At 39.8% G+C, this 19,935-nt stretch overlaps 1 protein-coding gene across 6 annotated transcripts in view; it reads left to right on the forward strand.

The window, feature by feature from the left end:
• The window catches only part of LOC111866177 (histone-arginine methyltransferase CARMER), a 102,268-nt gene that overhangs the window by 17,998 nt on the left and 64,335 nt on the right, over positions 1-19,935 (forward strand). For all 6 annotated transcript variants that reach the window (XM_023854864.2, XM_023854865.2, XM_033752145.1 and 3 more), the window contains exons 6-9: positions 284-374; positions 2,094-2,266; positions 8,723-8,945; positions 12,181-12,368. In XM_023854864.2, the coding sequence (XP_023710632.1) occupies positions 284-374; positions 2,094-2,266; positions 8,723-8,945; positions 12,181-12,368 (675 nt within the window). The remainder of the gene's footprint in view (positions 1-283; positions 375-2,093; positions 2,267-8,722; positions 8,946-12,180; positions 12,369-19,935) is intronic.

The following is a 19,935-nucleotide window of genomic DNA, read 5'->3' on the forward strand; positions in this document are numbered from 1 at the left end:
TAATCAAGATATAGAAGTTTATTTAGTTAGGATCAAGTAACAGGCTTTCCATTGTTGCTTTAATGCAATTTCTGGTTTCATAATAGAAGTATAGGAAGTTTTAAGGAGTCTTTCGCTTTTCCCCTTGGACAGGTTCCAGTGAAATTCTGGTATAATATTACTGGATGTTTATTGAACTGAAAGTGTCAAAATGAACCTCAGTCTTATACCTAATCAGGAATACAAAAAAAAAAAGTGACCAGGGTGAAAAAATTGAATTTCTTATTGTTTCTCTATTCTCCAGGTCGAATGTTCCCAACACGTGGTGATCTCCATATAGCTCCATTTACAGATGATAGTCTATATATGGAACAGTTCAGTAAGGCAAACTTCTGGTAAGTTTCATTAGGTTTGTTCACATTTAACACATTGAGCTCTGGATATATGAAGATCATAACAGCAAGTGTACTTGAAATGTCAGATTAGTTCCAAGGATGAATGTGTGAATATACTTCATTTTTATTTTTATACATTGTAAGATGAAGCACTGGGTTACATCTGTCTGTGTAGTGATGGGCTGCAGGATGGATGGCTGGGGTCCAATTCCTGGCAGGGGCAAGATTTTTCTTTTTTCCATAGCATCCAGACTCACTCTGGGGCCTGCCCAACCTCTTATCCAATGAATAAGTCATGGATGGAGATAGTCAGTTGAGAGTTCCCTCTCTTTCCCTGAGGGGTAAAGTGGCAGGACTCTCAACTGACTATCTCCATCTAGTGCTGAGGTCAGGAAGGTGGAGCTATGCCACCTATCCCCTATACATCTTTATGGCATGGTGCTTAATTAATTAAGCACAGGGGCACCTTTACCTCCCTCACATTGGTGAGCTGTTGATGTAATTGAATCAGGCAGATAATATATTATTTTGCTTTAGAAGAATATAAATTCTGTGTTTGGAACTTTATGTTAGTTCATCTTTACTGACTCAGTGATAGAACAGATGGATTTGCACCTAAAAAGGCAAATGTTGTACTCTCATGTACTCAGAAGAAACTACACAAAACATTGAGCCTCAGAATCCTCCCACCTAATTGGCCTGCAGAGATTTTGACTGCAAGCAGAATTGACAAGTCCATAGCCCAACAAACTACAAATAACATTCACCCAGATTACAGTAAATGCTTGAAATATTTCTTGTTGTCAGGAAAATATTTATGCCTAGTGAATATTTTTTTGTTACTGGGGGAGGTTTGAACCAATGACAGCTCACTGAAAGGGAATTGGTGCTGTGCTTGAACATTTTCCTTGAAAATTCCTCGGACACCAAGCACAAAGGAATGGAGCTTGAAGTTTAAAGTTTGTTATAAATTAAAAAGAACGTCATTTTGTGAATATGAACTTTATGTGGAGGTGTCAGGAATGCTTGCATAACTACAGAGCATATGCAGTAACTTAGGTGAGCTTTATTTGTAATATGTTAGACTCTAGGGTGTTATGATTTTGCCAGGAGTACAGATCTCTGTTGCTGAGCAGACAGGACAGGAGGACCATCAGACTCTTCTGCCTTAGTGACTCATTGGTTAGTAGAAAGCTATAGGATGGTTACACTGCACTGTACCTAGAAACAAATGTTGTGATTATTTTGCAGCCTAATTTTTTAAGTTTTTGAATTCATTCTGTTGTTTTTTTAGTAAATAAATCAAGTAATAATTTAATAGTTGGTGTTGCATGCATCTCTTTAAAACGAGAGGTATGAAAGCATTTACTTGATCATCAAACCTGTGTGTGTTTGTGTGCGCGCACACTTGTGGGCGTGGGCGTGGGCGTGAGTGTGGGTGGGAAGGCAGGCACACACGTCCATCAGCGCATCTCTATGTCTAGGCTCTGCAATTTGAGTACACTTGATCTTCACATTTTATGTCCCTTGAGTTAAGTTTGTTCCAGTTGGTATGGTTCTAGCCCAGTATCTCAGAGGTAAATTTTTCAACATAAGTTTTTACTTAACGTTAAGATATTGTCTCCCAGAAAAAACTGAGAGTACAGACTTAACTGTAACATGTATGATTATTCTAGGGATAAGGATGTGGGTCTCCATTGAATGTCCTCTTTGTTGCAGGTACCAACAGTGCTTTCATGGTGTTGATCTCAGCAGTCTACGACAAGCAGCCATGAAAGAATATTTTCGCCAACCAATTGTTGATACTTTTGACATGAGAGTGTGTATGTCCAAGTCAGTGCGGCACATAGTTGATTTTCAAGAAGCAGAAGAGTCCGATCTGCATCGAATTGGTGAGTAGGACTTCTGCAACATTTTTCTTTTTCAAATAGTGCCATAAATATGTTATAGGAAGGGTGCTTAGCCTACAGACAGCCCTACACAGGAATTTTTGTACAGATGCTTTTTTTTGTAGAAAAGATATCTGATCCGGTTAATTTTGTTTTGAGATATGGGTCACCTCTACATGTACTTCCACTTGCTTCCCAATGACTGCTGCACCCAGACTTACCAGTATTTTAGTAAAGTGTGGTAGAACTACTGGGGCACGCGGTAGCGTAGTTGGTTGAGGCACTATGCTACATGCTGGAAGGTTGTGGGTTCAAGTCCCGATTAGGTCATTGGATTTTTTTCAATTTACCTAACCCTTCTGGACACACTGTGTCCCTGGGGTTGACTCAGCCTCTAACAGGAATATTCTTTGAATATTCTTAGGGGTAAAGGGCAGCCGCTGTTTAGGGCTGACAACCTTGCCACCATCTATGAGCTGATTGTCTAGAAAATGTGGAAACCTCAACATTTCACAGCCTGTTACAGGGATACCTTTACCCTTTTTTACTTATGGTAGAACTATTCAGTTGAGAAATGTTGTCTTGTGTACCTTCCAGAACAGTATAAAGACATATAAAGCAGTTAATTTGTTCATTGGTTGGGATGGTTGTGACATGGTTTCTTTGTGGGAAGGGTACTTATTGCAGGTATCTGAAAACATAGTGCTAAGAGAAATATTCAGGCCAAGAAAGATGAACTAGTTGAGGAATGGAGAAAAGAGAAGTACTTTCATTTTTCATTATTTCTCTCTTCTGTCTTCACAGATTTATTGGGTTGACACTTCTAATGTGAAATATGAATAGAACATGTCTGAAAACCTGCAGTGTAGTTCATTATGTCTCATTTAAAGAAACTATCTCTGTTGAGAGAGGATCTTATGGTTAGATAAGATGAAAATGAAAGCAGTTTACTGACACACTTTCAGAAGGTATCATATTAGAATTTAGGAAAACTTTGAAGATCAGGACACTAGCACATGTTATAGTTATACGTGCAGCCATGGGAACTACAGATTACCAGTCTACATGAAGCACTTAGAGGGTGAATAGATCCCAGTACATTCTTGGCAGTGTTAATCTTTAACACTATGCACTTTAAATTGTTTTTGCTCTTGACCTAAATTAAAACACAGCTTTTAATTTCTAGGGTCATTTTTAAGTTAGAAAAATAAATTAAAATTGAAATTAATAAGGATGAATATATGTGCCTGTATGTGATATCCCAGAATTAGCAGTCCTCATATGCACAATTAGTAACATTCCTTTACGGTCACTGTGTCTATTTTTATAAATTTTGTTCTCTTTACTTTGAAGTATGAGGAATCAGTAAGCCACAAGGACTAGTAAGCCTACATTCTTTGAAGTACAAGGAGTAAATATGCATACCTTTAGTGTAATGAATGCAGAGTGTACTATAGATCTTTGAAGCATGTCCTGGTAATACTTCCTTTCCAATGTGCTGATCTCTACTTATCTCAAAAACTGTAATACTTCTGAAAAGCATGTATTGGGAATAAAGTATTTTCATTCTTCGCTGCTATGTTTGTCCAAAACATTTTTTTTCCTGATGACATTTAGTGTGTTATGCTTTGGAAATGCACAGGAAGATAAGTTGATCTTCATGAAAGCACCAGTTATTGTTATCCGTTTTTTCTCTAAAACTGGAATATGAAGACAGATTATGATGAAAGCCTCAATACTGAATTTCATGAAAATCCATTCAGCTCTTTTTGAGGTGCTGTGTGCAGACAGAGGGATAGACAGACTAAAGGTAGTAGGCACATACTTGCAGCATTTAATGGAGAATGCACCAAAAGACAGACTTCACCATTATAAATAAGAATATGATTGTACTAATATATATTTTAATATGAAAATATTGAAACTGGATGAGCGTGAATTTTATGTACAGGTATTTGGCTTAAGGAGAGGCATTTTTTTAAATGCTTTTACTCAGGTTTATGGAACAACAAAGAAAGAATGGCCCATTGTAGAGAGCTATAAATATTTCAGGATTTTTGCACTTGGTGCCAAAATGACTCTGAAACTTCCAACTTGCTTGCATACAGAATTTATTAAAAGGGCTGAGAGGTTGAATTGAAAATTGTGTATTTTAACTGCTTCTGGATATTAAAAGCATTTTTAGGAATTTTATGAATTCTCATTATCTCAAGGTTTAACTGTACAAAGAATGAAGGAAACGAATAAGCAGGGCTGATGTTTTCCCCAAAGGAAAATACTCACTTCTTGTGTGCAGAACCTTCTGCACATTTCCAACTTCATGGCCACCTTACAACCCTGCTTCTGTTCTCCATTCTTATCAGCTGTAAGGTTGTAGTTTATTTATATTCAAGGGGTATTTCTGTCTTCGTCACTAAATGAGGATTAACCATTCCTCAGTTACAATAGGCTTCCTGTTTGTGGATGAAAGGGAGATTTATTTCAGGCTGAGGAATCCCATGTACGAAACCTGCAGAATAGGAACTTGTGACAAGTGCACAGAATTTATAGTTTTTAGAAGGGAAAAAAATTATGTTTTTTGTGTGGTTTGTTTTGTGACACTGTCAGTACATCAGATTGAATTGAATGATAGGATGGTTAGTGAATAATGAATTGGAAAAGATTTGGTAGGAAGTAGTCTTGGTCTAGTTGAGGTCATGCCCCAACATTGTCTATGGGACTGAAGAAAACCATGAAAACCCTCAGGATGGCCAATGTCCCAGCCAACATTCAAACAAAATACCTCTTAAATACAAATCTGAAACATTACTGCTACACCAATCTACTCCATAACTATTTAGGATATTATAGGCCGTGCCATAGCTCAAGCGGTTAGTCACTGGCTTTCCACTGCGGCAGCCCAGGTTCGATCCTAGGTCTGGTCAAGTGAGATTTGTGGTGGACAAAGTGGCGCTGGGGCAGGTTTTCTCTGAGTACTTCGGTTTCCCCTGCCAATCTTCATTCCACCAATTGCTCCACAATCAACGTGACTTATCATCTGTGGCTGGTACAATAGGCCAGAAGTGGCCGCAGTACAAGGGACTTAGTTCCACCCCACTAGCAATAAAGGAAATAGGTATATTATAACAGCAGTGCATTATTTGATTTTAAACATGCCATTTATGTAACTAGAATTGATGTTTTTTTTTTGTCTGTGTTTGTCTGCTCATGTACGTGCGCGTGCATGTGGATACATGTGGGTGCATGCATACATGCATATGTGGGAGGTATGTAATAATGCATTAAGGAGGTTGTACAGTGTCAAATGGGAGGGTGAAAGATGAGTAGTGACTTGGAAAAGATTAGAAATAAGTGGTTATAGCATAATTGAAATATTGTCCTGGAATTTGCTTGCAGGAACTCAGGAAAACTCAGAAAAACCCTCAGTCAGGATAGCTCATGTCCCAGATTTGAACTTAGTACCCCCCCCCCCAGATCGAAGTCTAGAGCATTTATCTCCAGACAAACTTGTTTAGTCAAATGAATCTTACTGTAAACTTAACAGTTAGTGAGAATAATGATTTAAATGTTAACAGATAGGAATTAGTTGTTAGTACTTCAATGATAATATTGTGACGCATTTGCGCTATGCATGACACCCCCTCCCCCGTCAGCAGTGACGTGGCACCTTCAGAGCGTTGCCGCTGCTATGGTAATAGGCCAGTCAACACCCCGCCCACTCCCGCGGTGACATAACATGGGATGCCGCCGTTGCTACTCAGCAGTAAACAAGTCCCAACAGCGTTGCTAGGCTATCAGCAAACACCGCGCCAGACAACAGTGGTGCCTATTACGTAACTGTTTTCTGTGTTGTCTGTAACAGGGCTAAATAAGGAGCAGCGAAGACTATTCAACAATTAGTTACGAGTTAGCCAGCAGTGAGTCAGTCAACCAGTCAGTTGTAGTCTAGCCTTCGCAGGCCAAGTAATTCTAATACTGCAGATAGCAGTAGTTGTGAGATTGTAAACTGTGTGATTGTATGAGCGAATGTGCTATAAAATTAGCTGTATCCAATACGGTGTGAAGTTATTTGTCGCATATACACCCAACACGTCACAGACAATATTATAAAAATAACCAATAATTTATAATTATAAAATTTCATGTTGCTTTGAAACACCTTTACATGAGAACTTGCACTTTGGCTTTAAAATGTTTTCTGTTTGTGGGCTTGTTTATGGACATTTTTCATCTTCAGCTTTTAGTTTTAATTCACCAGAAAGTACATTGCCATATTTATTCATTTGTTTGGTTGTGTTCATTATTCATGAAGGCATAAGGCGCAGGTGGGTGGACAATATTAAAATGGATCTAAGAGAGGGGATAGGAGGGTATGGATTGGATTGGATTGATCTGACCCAGGATAGGTCCCATTGGAGGGCTCTTATGAACATGGTAATGAACCTTCAGGTTTCATAAAATGCTGGGAAATTCTTGAGTAGCCACAGAATTGGCAGCTCCTCAAGAAGGGCACAGCTCCATGAGTAAGTAAGTACATTATTCATGAAAACAAAGAAATGATGGTATGGGAACTGACCCCTTATCAGAAACTGATTACTCATACTCCACCAGAGATGCTGAACAGTAGTATCAGAATACTGAAATGTCCATTTTCATATATTAGGATGCAAAAATCAGTTGTAGATACACATCCTTGTATAAAAATTGTTAAGAGATATGTCAAAAAGTACTAATCCTTGTTACTTCCACAAATGTGTTTCTGAAGTATTAACCAGATGTATGTGTCTTGGTAATAAGTACAACAAGAAGAGCAACAGGAACAACCACATAATAATAATAAAAATAAGAATAGAAATATGAAGAGTGTGTTTGTATTCAAACTGAAGTTTCATGCATGCCACTTAATTCCACAAATAAGCATTATATCTAAAATTAAAGTGAAAACCCGTTTATTTTGGTAGTTACACTATATTATTTGGAGAATCTCGTGAACTGGTTACTACTGGATGTGGCAGTAGAATACGATGGATTTTAGAGTGCTGTTGAGTAGTGATCAGGTTTAATAAAAGCAAACAATTTTACAGGAAAAGCAGTAGTGTAATGCAATTTATTAGATCATATTAATTTTTAAGATTAAATTCTTTAAGTGCTTACAATGACATATGACACAATCTTAAAGTCTTGATTGGAAATTTTCCATAACTCTGGAGTAACATCATATTAGTTGCTATAGTTACATCAGCAATATGCTATAGTTACATCAGCAATATGCTCTTTCTCCTCCATAATGGTCCAAGGTTTATTGTTGTAAACTGCAGGTTTTGAGTGTCCTAATATGAAGAATTTTGGTTCTATCAGGTCAGGAGGCCTAGATGACCAGACAGTGTCATGATATGAAATGAGGTGCCCAGGAAACATGAATCTCAAATAGTTCATCAGTAACCTCACTCTGTGTGTAGTGGTACCATCTTGTTGGAACTGTTTTTCCAGCAGTCTGAGCACTATTTAGTATTGCTCTGAGACTGCAGTCACTATGTGGTTATCTTGTTCAAAGTAGTATGGTCTGATAATCCAAAAGCACATATGCCATGTGAAACTAAATTTTACACTGTGTAGAGGTTTTTGTAAAGCTACATGGACCATTCATTGCTCCAGTGTTGGAAATTCAGTTTGTTGAAATAGCTACAGAGTGTTCTCATTCGACATAAACAATTTATGAAGAATATCCAGACCTGTATTCAGGATGTTGATGAACTGCATGCAGAAAGTCACTCAAGCAGTTTTATTGCTGTGTTACAGTTGTTGAAAAATCTGAATCCTGTATAAATGAAATCTGAAATCATTGTGCAGAATGCATTGAAAGCTTGTCTGCCAGAATGAGTTGGACTATTGATCGCTCGTTCCCTAACCCTGCTAGCATTCTGTGGCATACAGATCAATCATGAACTATCAACAAAAAGTATTGCATATGACACTGGTCTTCTGAAATATTTTTACCCACTTTAAGATACTGTTCCCGGGAAGGAATTCTACTTTGCCTGTCAACATGTAGCTCATACCTAAGTCTCCTTTGGATCTGTACTATTGACTTTGGCTTGGTGAGTGTTGTCAGAGAACAGCAGTATCCCCCCTCCCTTCTCTTCATTCAGTCAGGTACAGTAGTACTTTTAAAACTGTTACATTCTGCTGCTACATCCTGTCTAAACATGTAGTTTGTATGTGTAGTCTCATTGGCTCAAAGTAGTTGGACTCCAGTTTGTTGAAAGTGTGGGAAATTTTATGTGTTTTTGGAAACATCTTTATTGATCATAGTGAGGACAGTTTTTGTCAGTTTGTCTTACTGCTTCATAGTTACTGTTATTTGTAATCCAGCATTGTAAGTAAATAATTACATGTGAAAAAATTTGAATAGTTGTAATTCCTTGCAGAATTTATTTGTAATTTCCTTGTAATTTACAGAAGTGCCATTGGATTTCCATCTCTTGGAGTCTGGCACAGTACATGGCCTAGCATTCTGGTTTGATGTGGCATTCATTGGTTCAGTGCAAACAATATGGTTGTCTACAGCACCAACAGAACCACTTACACATTGGTACCAAGTTCGGTGCCTCCTAGAAACACCCATTTTTGTGAAAGCAGGCCAGCTTCTGACTGGTCGTGCATTACTTGTTGCAAATCAGAGGTAGGTACATTTCACAGAAAGTATGCAATTTCAAGGTTTGTTTTACTCCTGAAAGTACAGTTATGTTATGGAACACTACAGCAGCAGACACAAGAATTGTACAGTTACTGGCTACCGTGGAATGTGATAAAAAAGGTGATTCAAAGTAATATTTACATTTGTGACGAAATCTTCTTGGCCTGCCAGCCATGTCAGTTGCTCTGTGACTCCATCAACAGGGAACAATTTGATGGGTAAACACTGTTCCCCATACATAGGATGCTGACCAGATTTCGGAAGCATATTTTACATTTAATTTCAAGCAAGAAATTCCATGTAAAAATAGTTTTAGCACCATTACCAAGTTAAACACTAATGTTATAGTGTAATGTAACACACTAACCTCACTATAACTTTATTCTAAGTGTGATTATGGTATTCGACTGATATGGTTTTGTTATGTTGTGTTTGACTGGTGTGATTTTTTGTTGTTGTGCAGAAGTGGTAGTCAGATGCTTTTCACATGTATGCAAGAATACATGCTGATATAGATTTCATAATATAAATTGCAGGGCCAATATAACAATATCGGCAGCACCCTCGAAATCATAAAGTTCCACATCAGAACATGTTGTAAGCATTTAAGTTGATAATAACTCAGTTGTAAACCCATTAAATTGATAATAGGAAAGTTCAAAGGATGATTGATTTTGTATTCAGTGCTACACTACACTAGCATTTAACTTTTTTTTGTAATTCGCTTAGTGAAGGGTGGAGTCTAGCTGGGTCCACTCGTCACGGTGCCCACTGATTGGCCTACTGTACCTGCCCCTGGCTGATTTTGATGATGGAGAATTTTGTGGAATGAAGATTGGCAGGGGAAACCGAAGTACTCGGAGAAAACCCGCCCCAACGACACTTTGTCCACCACAAATCCCGCTCGACCAGACCTGGGATCGAACCCGGTCCGCCACGGTGGGAAGCCAGCAACTAACCGCTTGAGCTGAAGCGGCCAGCATTTAACTTGATAACAGTAAGGAGTTAAACTATTGTTTATAGCCCATTTCTGGCTTAACCTGTTATGTTGTGCACAAAATGTCTGGCCATTACTTGATGGGACACCTGTACATACAGCATTGCATCCCCAATCTCAGGGAGAACCATCAGCCTATGAAAGACAACAGGTAGCGTCACATATGTGTGAGCATTATTATGAAGCAAGAAGATACCATCTGTGAGGAGACCTGGGCATTTCTGTTTGATCTTCTGTTTCGGTTTTTCACATGGGCCTTCACGGCCTGGTACAGAAATAGCTTTACTTTTTTTTACTTTTTTAAGCGTTGCACAGTAGGAATCTGAGTTGACAATATCCCATGCTCAGTGAAGTCAGTTAGACATGTGCCCAAGAGACAGGGAGCATGACCTTTCTTGTGGTCGGTATTGCCTTGAATTTCTTCTTTGTTGGAGATGTTGTGTGTTTCCAGTTTGTGGATGCTTGCTTTGTTCCTGGATTTTAGTGGTTAACCCAAAAGTCATAAATTGTAACAACCTTGTTCAGGAATGCTTTGCCCTCTGCAGTGTATTGGGTCAAAGCCATGAGACAGCACTTCAGCTGCTCCAGTTTGTTCTTAGACATTTTGGCATCACTTGTGCTGAAACACTCTGGTATTGAAATATGTCATGCATGTTGAAGTTGATGTCATATGAGATTCCCATCTCTGTGGGCAGTTCTTACAACTTCACTTGCTGTTAACACAGATAACCACATCAACGTGCTGTGCTATGGTCTCCATGTTTGATGTTACTGGCTTTCTCAGTCATTGAGAATCTGTGACACTTATATGACCGCTTTTTAGCTCATGGCATGAGTGAGTGACTCCCTGGAATATCTTTCACATATGCTATACCAGTGGCAACTTCCTGATGAATTTGTGCTTGATAAATTCTGTTGGCTAGCTAAAGACAAGTCACCAGTTGAACTTCCATGTGGGACCACTTCTGCATCAGTAGCACTGTTTGAATGAGCTGTTTTGGCTGTCTGCTGGCAGTTTCTGCTGCCCGGTGCCATGTTCATTGTTCAGGTGAAATGAAGACATGTCTGAAATAATTTTGTGAAAGTAAATTTCTTGTGTTCCCTCATATTTTATTTTGTTATATTCCTAAGCTCCTTTTACAGTTATTCTTCCATTGTATTAATTTACCTTTACCTGTATTAGTGTGATGCATTTCTTTAGGATTATTCAACTGTTTATAATACAAGTATGATTATGGTTTCTAGCATATTTGTGGTTATAAATATGAACCAAACGTTTCCAGCAAGAGCTTCTTCTGAAGTTCAGTTTTTGTGAACAGTGTTGTGGCTCTTAGTGCTACCATCAAATGACAAGTTTGTTATGACATTTATGTACTCAGATGCTGCTCATAGAAGACACTTGACCATGTGGCACAAAGTAGAACTCATATGATTGAAAAAATATCACACATCTTGGCATAAATGTGTGGAAACTTTATCCCTACAGTGAATTATCAAACACAGAGAGGATTTTATATATTCCATTTTGGAGTCATAGATGAAATGACTTGAAGTCCTTGAAGCCACCAGTCAGTCAGCTATGTAAGAATTTCCCAACATTGTCCAGAGCCCAAAGGTTCATTGCTAAGTTCACAAGAGATTGTATTAGTCCCTATCCTGGGCCAGATGAATCCAATTTATACCACCCCATCTTATTTCTCTAAGATCAGTTTTAATGTTATACTCCCACCTACAGCTAGGTCTTTCTAATGGTTCTTTTCTTTCTGACTTTCCATCAAAAAAACCTGTATGCATTCTACATGCCCTGCCCATCTTATCCTCCTTGACTGGGATCATTCTAATTATATTTGACAAAGAGCATAAGTTTTGACACTTCTGATGATGTACTTTTGTTTCCCAATGTCCTATTCCCCCCCCCCCCCCCCCTCTTTTTCANCCCTCAGTGCCAAACAGACAAATTTTCACACCCATACATAACAGCAGGAAAAATTATAGTTTTGTATATTTTAATCTTTATGCTTTTAGGCTGCAGAGGGGAAGGCAAAAGATCCTGAACTGAATGGCAGAAAGTATTCCCAAATTTAATCTGCTTTTAACTTTCTCAGGAATCAGATGTTGATGTGCTTGAGCTTACATAAATATAAGACTATCTCCTGTAAACTTTCCCACCCTCTGGTGTAAGATAGCTTGCAATCATGAACAAAATTGTTATTCTGCTCTTAGGCAAAGCTACGATGTGACAATAGAGCTTAGTGTGGAAGGCACAGGCTCACGCTCATCCAACACATTGGATCTAAAAAATCCATACTTCAGGTACACAGGACAAGCTGCCCAGCCTCCACCAGGAGTAAATCACACATCACCCAGTGAGACATACTGGGGACAGCTTGATGCTCAAGGGGCGCGACAAGGTGAGTGTGTTGACTTCACAGTATCTAATTCAAGATCTTATGGACAGGTTGTTACATGTTAAGTTTTTTGCCCGTAGTAGCATAGTCAGTATTATAATTTGGGATACAGAAATTTTATATGTGTGTAAGTTATTGCTGATTTTAAATCACCAGTTGCTTCAAGTAATTCAAAGGTTAGTTATGCTTTACAGGTTTAACTTCTAATGTTGGATACAGTTATTTTAAGAACTCAATTAAGTGTCTGCATAATTGCAGATGCAGGTTATTTTCCAACCATTTCTTGCAGGATAGGGCATATGGCAAAATAAACGTAAGAAATAATAGAAACTGACATCTATTCTTCATATGACCAGTGTTGATCTGTAGCACTTGGTTGACCACATGGAGTATATGGTTTTCAAGAGATTTGAGAGAAACTTTTTCTTATGACACACTGTCGTGTAAGTATAGTGAATCCCTTGTATGGTGTTATACTGTGGGAAGCAGGAAGAAGGTGTCTAATGGAAATCGTTATATAATTTGTATTTGATTGGTGTAGAGTTATGTAATTGTGTTATTTGTAGTCAATCAAGTCTATGAAAAATAAAACAGTACATATATGGGAAACATAAGTGGAAACACTCTGATGAGATTTTACTTGCACTATCTTTCATAGACTGCCGTGTCTGTGGTTGGGTATGTATTGTGGACACTACCACAAGGTGTAAACTTTTTACTTGTGATCCTCACTGATAGGAGAGTATGTACTGTCAACTATTGATGTCCTGAAAGGAAAACTTTTCTCAAATTGTGTGAATGAACTGAATGTATGCAGTGTATCATGGTATCGTGGATACTACATTGTAATTGGAGGGGTTTGCTTTCTGAGACTAGGGGTTAGTGGCACTGAGTGTACATTCCATGACCCAGGAAATGTGGCAAAAGATACCGAGGCATGTACCAGTAATAATGTATAAATAAAACTACTGTGGGATGAGATGCTCTGTAGTGTAGTATATAGGTACTAACATTTTGGTGGTACCTACTACCTCCATCTTCATGATGGAATGGAGGAGGAGTTACAGTTAACCTGCATTATGTGCAAGTGGAAGAAGTGTTACAATATCTGAAATTTGCCTGTGCCCACAATTAGAATAAAGAAGAAGAGGAAAGTTTTACAGTACCGCACACTTTATGTAGGGATAATTAGATTCTGGTATCATTGAACGTGATGACTTGTGTCAATGTTATATAGTCTGGATACTGTCATAAAATAACCCCCAAAAAATTAATGACTGGCTGTTTTTGTGAAATGACAAATCAGGTGCCTGCCCTTGGACCTGTTCTGTAGCAGATTTTATGCTGTGACAGTACTATAGTGAGTCTCAGTTTAATTCATTGTAGTAAATTTAATTCTGATGGTAAATGAATACAGTTTTTATCCTTGGTAAGAAGGTTTTAGGACACCAATCAAGGAAAGTTTTTAAGCAGGAAAATTTCTTACAAGGGAAGAGTAAGAATTTGGCTCCTTCACTGTCGCCTTTAAAGTTCCTCACTATTGCTACTTTCATGTTATATGATGATGTTTAATCGTTTGAAGCATTAATTGAATCTAAATAATATTTAAAGTTTGGGTTCCTAATTTCTCACAGCAAAGTTGTGTGCTTAATCTCTGATTGATTAATGCAGACATCTGTCAGTAAGCACAATAATACTTTTAAGCCTGAAACTCAACTAAATAATATTCAGAGCTTCATAACTCATGGTAAACACACTTCATCTCTGTTAGAAATACCAACCAGTTAGGCTATTTAGAGAAATAATCTTTGTTCACTGTGAGATTCATACAAAACACATAAATACACAATGTGGGCAAAACAGGTAGTACATATAGTAATCGCTGTACTCTAAAGGGTAACTGGCATGTTGAGTTCATTTGCTAGTAGAATATATGTAATGGTTGGATTTGCCTCCATATTTCTCACAATTTTATAGTTTTCATGGAAGTCAGTGGTTTCCACTTTAGCCCATGCACAATACATATGAAGCAATATACCCAGATGGAGTAACGCAAATCAGCAGGTGGATATGAATATCCTGATCTGAATCACTTAACATTACACCGAGATTATACACTTTATCTCAAACTGATTAACATAGACTATTATCAGTACTACATCAAGATTGTGACCGTAGTTGGTTTTTATTACATAAAGATGTCCTGAATGTATATTCCATGAGTGAAAATAGTATGGGAGTAAATATGTCTTAAAGCATATTAAATGAAAAGTTTGTGACAGTAGAAACCTCTGAGGTGTCAAAATATTATGTGCAAGAAACCTGTTATGTGGGAAATATTAACATTCCAGTTATAGGCCTTATCTCTTTATGTAAGAAGCCAAACTTCTTTAAAGAAAAATTTCTTTCCTGGAAACTTCTTATCCAGGAAGCACTGTACTTGTTTTCTTGATACTGCAGTGCTGTTAGAAATAGTCTAATTCAAGTGTGTATGTCATTCCAAATGATTATGTACTCCAAATTAGTAGTGTCTGAATGCAGTATAGTCAGCACATATTTTTAAAGGTTGACATTGATCACACTGGGTTTAGACCTGTGTATGCAAGAGTGACAGCCAAGTTTTAAAACGAGGTTTTAAACAGTGATGATATTTATATAGATGTTATGCATATCTTTAGAACTGTTTATGATAAAATATTCCAGAAGAATGTAAGAAAATTTATTCCTGAAGTATGTTGTGATTTTTTTACAAGTAAAATATCATTTTCTGGCAAAAGTTTATAGATTCCTGAACAAAAACAGCACATTGTACGAGTATATATCATTCAAATATGTGGTAATTGCAATTCTGGAAATGTTTCCTTCCCATACTATGACAACTGTTATTCAGAAGCTTGTCTTTTTGCGGTACATGTTGTCGCGTATTGGGCGTATAACGCGACAAATAACTTCACGCCGTATTTGATATAGCGAATTTTATTTCACATTCACACTTACAATCACACAATTGACAGTTTTACAATTACTGCTATCTGCAGTATCACAAATACTACACTCCAAATGCCACAATACAACTGGTTGCTGGCTAACTCAGAACTAACTCGGAGGTAGCTTGAGGACTAACTGTGAATAGCCTTCACTGCTCCTCATGTAGCCTCGATCGGACAATACAGAAAACGGCCACGTAATAAGCACCCTTGTTGCCTGGCGCTGTGTTGCTAGCAACGCTAGCGGTAGTAACCGCTGTTACTACCACCGTCTCCCGCAATCCTGGTTACCCGCGCTGCCTAGCAACCCGCGGTACACTTGGTGACGTCATCGCTGTTGACTCGCGTTGCCTAGCGACCAGGATGCTAGGACTCGGCTAACTTCAGCTCACTTCGGCTTCGCTCGGCGCATCACGGCTGGCGGGGGGGAGGGGCGTCATCCATAGCTCAACATGTCACACTGCTCCCTCCTTAAGGCTGTTCGTCTCGAATAGCCTAACGGTGCATCCCCGTTCCTTTTCCGTCCCGTAGCTGTGCTTGCGGTGTCTCCTGTTGTTTTGGCTACTCTTCTTGCAGCGACTATTCTTCGTCCGCTACATCCGCTCCCCTCTTAAGACAAAGCTCGTCTCGAGCGGTTTCCTTTCAGCTCGCCAGAAGATCCAGTTGTGTCCCATTCATCCATCACTTTCATTCCTCCTTGGGAGGCCGGTACTCCCACATTACCAGTTCCCCCTCTGCTTGAAGTCTCTTTTTCCGTTTTGGAGGGGGTCGTCCCCTCCACAAGGTCCAATCCTTGCCGTGACGTAGGCAGACAGAAAATCCGGCTACTTGCTTGGTGATCTGCAGTCTTGCAGTTTTTCTCAGGTCTGCTTCCTTCACATATCGCGGCTGTCCGCCGCCTAGGTCCTTCACTTCATTTCTGCGTTGTAGTTGCTGTCTCAGGCCTCGGTTCCTGATGCCAGTGTGGCGTTCCGGGCCTTTCCACAGTCTCTTCCCGAACGTCCGTTTCTTGGTGATTTCCGGTGCGACCTTATTCTTGATTTGTCCCATACGCCTGTGTCCTACACAGCGTGTAATCTTTATTCCGGTGGCGGTCACTTATTTCCGCTGGCATCCGAAGTTTCCCAGGGGAATTTCCTTCTTGAAGGCAATTCTTCAACGTCGTGCCACTGTCGCGCGATGGGATGTCTTCCTGCATGGGGCAGCCAACTTCATCCGGGGTCCACAGTTTTCCCGTGTCGAATTCCTTATTTTTCGTCGATGTTGGTCCCTGCGCCTTTTCTTCTTCGGTTCTCCAACCGGCATAACTTCGGCGTCTTGTACGGGTACCTCTCGTAGTTCTGCCGCCTCAGGTTTCCTGTGCACTGAAGCCGGCACTACTTCTTCTATACATGCCTCCATCTCTTGGCAGGCCGTTGTCACTCCGACCGGTATCACTATTGGGACCTCTTCTCGTTGTGCCGCCGCAGGTTTCGCGTCCCCTGGGCGGGCCACCGTCTCTTTTTGGGTAATCGGCATCAATTGATCTTCAGGTTCACTGACCGGTATCACTGCGACGTCGTCTGCAGGGACCTCTTCTTGTTGCTCCGCCTCAGGTTTCATGTCCACTTGGGCCGGCTTTTCTTCTTCTAGATATGCCTCCATCTCTTGACAGGCTATCATCTTTACGTCTCTTTCGGGTTTAAATGCGTACACAATCTCCATGTGGCTGGTGCCCATTATTTCTCGCATGGCTTCCGTCCATGCTTGGATAGCTCTTGTTTCTGCTCTGGTGGCTTCCGTTTCTGCGACCAGCTCTTCTCGCATGGCGGCCATCTGTTGTCGCCGGGCCTTTCTATCGGCGTCTAGTATCGCCTCTAGGCGTTCAAAAATTGTTTCCATTTCCATCGTGCGGTAGTATAATTCGTTGAGGCATGTTCAAGTTCGTAAAACAATTCTGACACCAAGCTATCACGTGTCTTGAGTTCGAATCCTGTCGGTCACGTGTGTCAGTCCAAATCCCACTTCTGACACCAGTTGTCGCGTATTGGGCGTATAATGCGACAAATAACTTCACGCCGTATTTGATATAGCGAATTTTATTTCACATTCGCACTTACAATCACACAATTGACAGTTTTACAATTACTGCTATCTGCAGTATCACAAATACTACACTCCAAATGCCACAATACAACTGGTTGCTGGCTAACTCGGAACTAACTCGGAGGTAGCTTGAGGATTAACTGTGAATAGCCTTCGCTGCTCCTCATGTAGCCTCGATCGGACAATACAGAAAACGGCCACGTAATAAGCACCCTTGTTGCCTGGCGCTGTGTTGCTAGCAACGCTAGCGGTAGTAACCGCTGTTACTACCGTTGTCTCCCGCAATCCTGGTTACCCGCGCTGCCTAGCAACCCGCGGTACACTTGGTGACGTCATCGCTGTTGACTCGCGTTGCCTAGCGACCAGGATGCTAGGACTCGGCTAACTTCGGCTCACTTCGGCTTCGCTCGGCGCATCACGGCTGGCGGGGGTGGGGTGTCATCCATAGCTCAACATGTCACAATATAAACCCACCCATAGGTCTGTGCACATCCTGACTTTGTGCTTCTGACACTGACATTTGGCGGTATCTTGTTTACTATTGCTGAACGCACATTGCATTGTAAGTGTGATTCTGAAGGTGACCATTATTCAGTGTGATGAAATTCAGAGTGGGTCACTTAGCTGACTTGAATGATTTATCTTCATTTGGGATGGATTGAGCTTAAAGCTTCTTTGCACACATGTCAACCAGCTATTGAACTAAAGCCAGGTAAACTTTTTGGTAGTCTGTTTTACTACTACAGGAAGATGAAACTAGGTATATTCATTATATTTAGGTCCGACAGATGAAAATTATGTTTGTTTNTTTTTTGCTTTTTCTGTTCAGTGGTTTTCTATCCACTCCCATGTGCTCCAGCTACTGAATAGCTGATAACTACTCAGTCGGCTTTGTCACCATAGTCCATGTTCCAGCTGTAGTCTTCAACATTGAAGGTTTTTGAGCTTTCACATGTTAATCACAGGAATTCTTTTCTGCTGGTGGTTTATGCTTATTTTCCTGTGCGTGTACAGTTCTTACTTGTCTATCCAGGTTATTGTTGTCAGGTCACCTCTCGTCTTAACATGAATGTCACCCACTTATAATTTTAGTCTCTTATTATCAGAGCCCTTGGCATTCCTTTATGGTTTGTATGGCAGTTCCACATCAGTGAATAGTTCTTATGGGAGGTTATCAACTAAATCTGGAACAGAGTTGAAATTGTCTATTTAAAGTTTGAGGCCTACCCCTTGTAACTCTCACTTTTCACTCTGATGTTTATAGCTGTGTTGCACAGTTGTTGTACACTTATATTATAAGTGTAGCAAGTCATGTCACATAATTCATAGATGTTTATGCCAGAGTGTCTATATTTATGGTGGCAATAACTTTGTCCATAGTTCAGAGTTCAGGTGGATTGTGAAACTTAACATAAGCATCACTGGACTTATCAGGAAGGGAGGGTGGGTGGAAGAGAGAGAGGGCTCTAGTTATCCAAAGTTTTCCATAATTGTCAGTCTTGTCTGGTTGATTCATATTGTTGGATGTAGAAATCTCAGTATATAAGAAAAAAATTGTTTTGTTGCTGTAAAATTGTGTCTAGAATTGTTCAATAGTGGATGTGTCATCTCTCAGTAATGTGGCATGTATTTTCTGTGGGTCCATGCCAAGGTGTTGTAAGCAGGACAGTTACTGGTAGTCAGTGGAGTGAAGAGTTGGTTAGTGAGTTAGTCAGATAACTGCAGTTCAGTCATTGTGCGCTGTTGCTGTGAGAAGCTTGTAGCTGAGGCCGGGGATAGTTCAGGAATGTCTGCCATTGGATGCCACTATCAAGCAATGGCTAGTGGAACTGTAACACACTGAGAAGACCTCGTGTGTCCTATAGTGATTTGTGAAGTGTAGAATAGTTAGAACATAATTCTTATTTGTAGTTACAAGTTGTCACAGTCCAGTAAAACCCTGTCTATAGCCATTCATACATGTGACAACTGGTGTCAAGTGGGATAATTTGATTAGAAAGGATTGGATTGCGTGAATAGTTGGGTTGAAAACATTGGATCATTATATGACCAGACTATGGAGACAGAACAAATGATGGCATGACTTCTGGTCAAAATAAAAACCAACCAAGAAATGCTAGCCAAGATCAAGACCAAAGTGGACAAGAATCTAAGGGGAATGATGGCTGAAATAAGAACCAGTCAAGAAAAGAAGGAAGCCAAGGTAGAACCCAGTAATGAGAAGTTTGAGGCATTTTGAGGTACTGTCCTGGATGGATATCCACCAAGCCAGGACAGAGGCCATTCATGAAGAAATTAAAGTCAAGATGGAGGCAGCAATCAGGCTTGGCTAAGGGGAAATGAGGGCCATGATAAGCTCCAGCTGGACCAAGCTGGAAGAATCCATGGAACACTGTGTGGAAGATCCTGGTGTCCTTCAACCACAGGACCCAGGGAACTCAGCCTGGGATAGAGACAATAGAGACCTATTAGATGTCACATGGTGAGGATTCAAGGAT

Source organism: Cryptotermes secundus, unplaced genomic scaffold (assembly GCF_002891405.2).
Source record: "Cryptotermes secundus unplaced genomic scaffold, Csec_1.0 scaffold599, whole genome shotgun sequence".
Taxonomy (NCBI): Eukaryota; Metazoa; Arthropoda; class Insecta; order Blattodea; family Kalotermitidae; genus Cryptotermes; species Cryptotermes secundus.